At 34.6% G+C, this 6,479-nt stretch overlaps 1 protein-coding gene across 1 annotated transcript; it reads right to left on the reverse strand.

Annotated features, from left to right (window-relative positions):
- FABP4 (fatty acid binding protein 4) lies at positions 1-4,720 on the reverse strand. The gene is made up of 4 exons (XM_038579607.1): positions 4,561-4,720; positions 1,952-2,124; positions 1,266-1,367; positions 1-808 (listed from the first exon to the last, which is right to left on the reverse strand). Exons 1-4 carry the CDS (start codon positions 4,631-4,633, stop codon positions 758-760), a joined length of 399 nt encoding a protein of 132 aa, XP_038435535.1. The 5' UTR covers positions 4,634-4,720; the 3' UTR covers positions 1-757.
- Between the last annotated feature and the right edge of the window lie 1,759 nt (positions 4,721-6,479).

Genomic DNA, 6,479 nt, shown 5'->3' on the forward strand with positions numbered 1-6,479 from the left:
CATATTCAATATTTTATTTAATAAAAAGTTCCACTCCTCAAAAAAAGAAAAATTTGAAAGCCACCATAAGAACATTTGCATCATTACTCATTACAAACTGTCATCTCTTTTCTGGAATGAACATTATGGGATTATTTGCATTAATTTTTGAGAAACTCCAGAGATAGCTTAGGTTTGCCATTAATTTTTCAGATTAAAAGTTATACTCTAGAAATATTGCTCTGCAACATGTATTACTGCTCATTCTCTCAACGGTCTAGAATAGGATGGTATGAAGTGGCAGGGCTTGGCCCAGCTGGCTATGGGCCACTTCACTACGTTTAAAACTACCTTAGGTCTTTGAGAGATAGTTACTTGACTATAAACATGCTACAAAAGGACTAGAATATGACATATTCAGTCATAACAAATTTATCATCTCCTACCTAAAACAATTGAAAATTCATGAATATTTATTTTTTTTACCTTGGATTACCATGAAAAATCCTATTACTTCCATGAGAAACAAAGCAAAAATATAATTCTCTATTTCCTTCATTGAATTATGAGTAAGAAAGATCCAGCACAATGAATGAATTATTACATCACCTTCTATATCTAAAAGGTTTTATTTAACAAACATATCCATGTTGAATAAGATCATTTGGGGGAAATTGGTTGCTTGCTAATTAGTAGAAAATAACAATACATGTTTGGACAATACATCCAACAGAATGTTGTAGAGTTCAATGCAAACTTCAGCTCGATGTCCCTTGGATTATGCTCTCTCATAAATTCTGGTAGAAGTGACGCCTTTCATGATACATTCCTAGACACACAAAAAAATTTCTTGGTCAGTCACAGGACTAAACTATGGGTTTATTTAATGTCTCCTTCAATGTTGGGAAGGAAACAGTATCATTTGAAAATATTCGTTCTGGGCCCCTATATATACTTGTTATTATAATAAGTTAGGGAGATATAAAGACCAAGAAAACACAAGTCCTCCCCTCCAGGAACTTTATGATCTTTAAGTTGAGTGAGAAATGCATCATATACAATATGGTGTGTGCTGAGAGCAGTCATAGAATGCTTCTTGAGGCACAGCACGTGTCAACTGAACTTAAAAGCTTGAAGGACAATTGCCAGAGTGAAACCATAATCCCAGTGAATCACCTTTTTTGTTCTAGGTAAGCAAGCATGACTAACTGCTTCTTTAGATAAAATAGTGATTATAAGATGACCTAGCAGTAGAGCCTAGAATTAAGCAACTAGAAGATACTCACCACCACCAGTTTATCATCCACTCGTTTTCTCTTTATGGTAGTTGATTTTCCGTCCCACTTCTGCACCTGTACCAGGACACCTCCATCTAAGGTTATGATGCTCTGTGAACATAATTAAAAATGATTACCATTTGTATATGGTTGAGGAAAATAAAACCAAAAACATCACTTTTGAATAAAGGAATATTTTGAGGTCATTAGTCATTCTAAATTATAAGGATATATTAAAATAAAAATGGGTGTCAAAAACAATAGCATGCAAATAATGCATTATGATCAGAATATTATACAAAAACATACTTGAAATGATACTGTAAAAATGTAGATAATAAATTTATGTTGAGATGATCTTTTTTTTTTGCTTCCACTCTTCCATAAGCATTCTCTAACATTGTTATGTTATTTTAATTCACTTCATATAATTTATATATTGTGTGGCAAATAAATTATGTTAATCACTTTTTTAAAAGAATAAAGACAGCCTTATAGAAAGGAGAAGATTCACCAACTAAATATCAAAGGCAACATGGTTTGAATTTAGAAGTCAGGGATCTTTGACCCGTAATGAATAGTTTCTCTCCTTTTATACAAAATGGCTTCTTATTTTTTTTTCCAAAATGGCTTCTTATTGTCAGCAGTGTTTTAGAAACCATGCTATTATTCTTCTCTAATTTCTTCTTCCTCACCTTGACTTTTCTGTCATCCGCAGTAACTTCATCAAATTCCTGGCCCAGTTTGAAGGAAATCTCGGTATTTTTAAAGGTGCTTTCTGATTTAATGGTGATCACATCCCCGTTTACACTGATGATCATGTTGGGTTTGGCCATGCCAGCCACTTTCCTGGTGGCGAAGCCCACTCCTACGGGTGGGAAAAGAAAAAAAAAAAACTGTCAAGTTCACAATTTTCCTTCATGTGTAACAAACAGCTGTAGCGTATGTGTGTTTGTGTTTGTATGTGTATAGGTGGGTGAGTGTGTATAGGTGGGTATGTGCTCATAAAAGGCAAAGACACCAGTGAGTTTCTTAAAAGCCCCATTTAAACAGCTGCTGCAGATAAGTAGAGCAGGATTATACTTAAAGAAACCCATGGTACGATTAAGTATAGGTCTGTCTAAATTCCTTCCTGGTTTCAGATACAACTCCACAGGAGACACATTGGTAATTTTGGAAAAGAGATTTTATATATATAGTGACTGCACTTGCAAATCAACTGGCCATCTCAGCCATTAGGGCAGCAATGGTCATTTTGCTCAATTCATGAAACTCTTGGGTCACCTCGACCTTTCTTTTTTAGAAAACAAAAATCCATGGTCAAAGAGAATTCTCAATAGGATTTTAAAACCAACATAGAGTTACTCCACTTAAAAATATGCTGTTTGGGTGTACAAAAGTCACATTTCATCACGTTTGCTGCCAAGTCCTATTTTCTTGGCTTTTCCAAATTACTCTACTATGAAATGAAGATTTTGATTAATTTCTCCAAAAGGCAAAATGTTTCCTACATACCATCTAAGAATAAACTGTGGGAAAGGTTAAAGAGGGTCTAGTCAATTTTGAAAACTTCAAAATTTGAAGAACCACTATTTGAGTAAGTTTAAAAATCAATACTTTGATTCTCAATCACCTCAGTTGCAAATCCGTCTTTTAAAAAAGGAACTTTTTTCCTTAGGTAAGGTAAGGGGTGAACAGCTTACAGCTTAATGTAGACAGTGGGAACTTGCTGTCACTGCATATGTTATACAGAATTTATGGCAGTCGTCAACGTGTTGAAATTCTTAACACATGTACATAAATCTAAGCTACTTCTTTGACTACAGACTATTTGTCTATACCAAAGGTTAGATAGAGGTAAAAGGGAGAGAAATAGTATACCAAACAAGCGATGCTGAGGCTCTTATTTAGTTCCCTGTCTGAAAAAATGGCTGCACATGGAAAGATATATTGCTTCATCAAGGCCTGGCTCTGTTACAAAATATAACTTCAAATACATGCAGTGAGTCAGTATAATGAATGGATGCAGCATCAGGGTGTAATTCCAGAATGGCTGACCTTGGGAAAAATCACATTCTCCATTTGCTTTATTCAGTCCTTCTTTGACTGATGAAAGTACTACCTGCTACTGGTCATCTCTAGAGCAACTAATTTCAGGAGCTATCTTATTGTCTTTCCTTACTATCAGTACTTTATAATTTTAAAACACAATGGTACAAGAATTTAAATATAAATGTTAAAAAAGCATAAAGTGTTCCTAAAAATCAATAGCAAAATAGCCTCAAATCCTGACATCTCTGTATCGGCACGTACTAATTAGTTTCTTGAATCATGACTAGTTGATATTCTAGAAAGTTAGTTCTCACTGATGCTGACGTCCATAATCTATAAACAAGGAAAACAGTAGTGCTTACAGACAAGGAAAAAATATATACTGTATGATTCAGGAAAAGGTGAAGTCTTGAGATAGATTGGAATCCTAACCCCTCTAAAAACCCCTCCTCAAATTGTTACCCATTGATACAACCTTATCATGCAGAGGGGTGTGAGGAGAGGGGCTTTCAAGGTAGAAGCTGAGTGAGAACCAACCTCCGGACCCTCTTGCTTCACCACAGTAATTATCCAGGGAACATTCACACAACACACCTGCAGTGTTAGCAGAACTCTAAAAGCCTGAAAGCCTCCATTATTAAAGAGAAGGTACATAATGTATATAATATTGTCCTTTGACTTACTTGGCAATCCTATGGCATCCCACGTAATTCCTAGTCAAAAAATATTTAACCCCTTAAAGCAACATATTTTCTGAAATTAAGATTTTGGCTCCCATAAAACAATCACACATTTTAACAGATTGACAGAAAATAAAATAATCGGTTAATATATGTTTACTTTAAAGCTACATTAAAAAGAGAAATATAATATTTTCAGCTTCAAATAGAAATTTTTGAATCATGGGGAATATAGTCTTACTTATTTTAGATGCAAGAGAGAATAAATGAGAAACAGGCAAAGGGCCAAGTAAAACAAAGATACCCAGCTTAGCAGTGAAATAAAATCTTGTCACTTCTATGGACTGTAAAAATTCCAGGTAGACCTTTTTTTTTTTTAACGTATATATTGGCTCACCATTAGTTGTGACTTTGGTCTAGAATGTTTCTACCAACAAATGATTCTCGCTTGCTACTTTTATAACTTCTGTATAGAAAGCAGCATTTCGTATCTCGCCAATAAAGCAGCCATAAGCCCCTTGTCCCCAGAGAAAAAGTTATAAATCCAGTCACCCCACAACATATTTTCTTACCCACTTCTTTCATGTAATCATCAAAGTTTTCACTGGAGCTAAGTTTCCAGGTACCCACAAAAGCATCACACATTTTATGAGCTTTTAGGATTATCTCCAAGATGAGAAAAAAGCTGCCGTGGTCTGTAAGGTGTTATGACCTTCTGGAGCCCAGATAACTTCCTTTTAAAGATGCCCAGATCATGTGATCTTAGGAATAACCAATTGGAGATAATATCAGATCATTTCCTTCATTACCAGCCTCTGCAATTTTTCCTCTGAGTCATGTTTTTAATAGAAATTTCTCAACTTTGGTTCTCCCTGGCAAATGGTCATTTGACTTAGAGTACAAATTATTTTTAAGCATTAACAACATATTTTCAACATTCCTATTTTGACAGTTTTAATGCTCAGTGCATTCAATTTGTCCCTATTGTTTCCATACATATTTAACCCAGGGTAGAGTAGGTTAATTATCTTGGGGTGAACTTTGACCTCCTTTTCTGGAATTTCTATTATAATTACAATTACATGGTTCTTTTGAATTGAGGAACATGAGAATTACCTTACAAATTCTTCAGTAATTGCAAAGGCTCTTTGGGACAGTACTGCCTTGGGGGTTACCTGCCAATTAGAACAAAATAAATAATGGCATCTTAAAATACCTCAGGTTTCTCATTTCAAACGTTTTGCACAAATGAAAAAGAAATTGTCCATCAGGAATCTGTCAGTTTCATCAATAATGATTTAACCACACTCTTTCCATTCCCCAAATGAGGACATAGTGTTTATTTCCATAGTATTGGGTCCTTAAAAAAATAGGCCCCGTTCTAAATGTGCTCCTCATACTGAGAAAATCCATCCAGTTCCTGAACTATATTATTATATATTATTATGAGCTCTAAATTTATCCAGATCTAAATGGTGTTGCTTTACTTGAAAATGGTCAGAAGTGATAGTGGCCACACACTATCAACACTTTATTTCCTTCTTTTACATAGTAAATAACTCATGAGATTACTTTTCTAAAGTATTCCTGTCTTTCAATCTCCTCCTACCCCATACCAGAATGTTGGAAGATGTTCATATGTGCAACAAACTGCCATGAACATACCCAGATTTTAGAAAAGAAAAAAGAACTAAAAATATTGCATCATGATGGATCACTACACTGTGTACGACACTGAGTAGTATCTGTAGTGCACGGGACTGATTCACAGACTCACATAAGTATCCTGAGGGCTTCCCAAAAATGTTTGAGGCCGAGGATTCTATAAAGGACAGGTTTTTCTGTGGCCAAGCAAGCTGCTATAAAGGCCTGATATAGTCATGTTACTATGGTAATTTTTAATTGTTGCATTTGCTAATGGCACAGTAATAATGTTCATCCACTCTGGACTGTTGCATAGATGCATGGCCTGTGGGTGACGTACCATTCCCAGTAGACTTGCTATTATAAATTCAGCTGTTTCCCATTGAACAAGTAAATAAAAATGGTCAATCCTAATACAGTGATAACAGTGTTCTTTTTTTTTTTTTTTTTTTTTTTTTTTTACTTAACAGTGTTCTAAGTTAATAATGGTTTGCTTTTTTTGTTTGGGCTTTATTTTGGTTTATCTTTTTAAAGATTTTCTTTTTTTTCTTATTTTTAAAAAAATTTTTAAAGATTTTCTTAAGCTTTAGATTTACAACAAAATCGAGAGGAAGGTATAGAGATTTCTCATGTACCCTCTGCCCTCACATGATTCACAACCTCGCCCATGATCAACATCACTCACATTTTTTACCAAGGTTGAACCTACATTGACACATCATAATCACCCAAAGTCTATAGTTTATGTTAGGATTCACTTTTGATGTTGTATATTCTGTGTATTTGGACAAAGTATAAATGACATGTATCCATCATTATAATATCATAGAGTATTTTCACAGCCCTT

This window comes from Canis lupus, chromosome 29, assembly GCF_011100685.1.
Source record: "Canis lupus familiaris isolate Mischka breed German Shepherd chromosome 29, alternate assembly UU_Cfam_GSD_1.0, whole genome shotgun sequence".
Taxonomy (NCBI): domain Eukaryota; kingdom Metazoa; phylum Chordata; class Mammalia; order Carnivora; family Canidae; genus Canis; species Canis lupus.

Excerpts from the sequence above, each read along its gene's own strand:
- FABP4 (XM_038579607.1), bottom strand. The coding sequence starts at position 4,633 with ATGTGTGATGCTTTTGTGGGTACCTGGAAACTTAGCTCCAGTGAAAAC. Across the intron at positions 2,125-4,560 it reads TGATTACATGAAAGAAGTGG|GAGTGGGCTTCGCCACCAGG; the intron begins GTAAGAAAATAT and ends TCCCACCCGTAG. Across the intron at positions 1,368-1,951 it reads CGGATGACAGAAAAGTCAAG|AGCATCATAACCTTAGATGG; the intron begins GTGAGGAAGAAG and ends TTATGTTCACAG.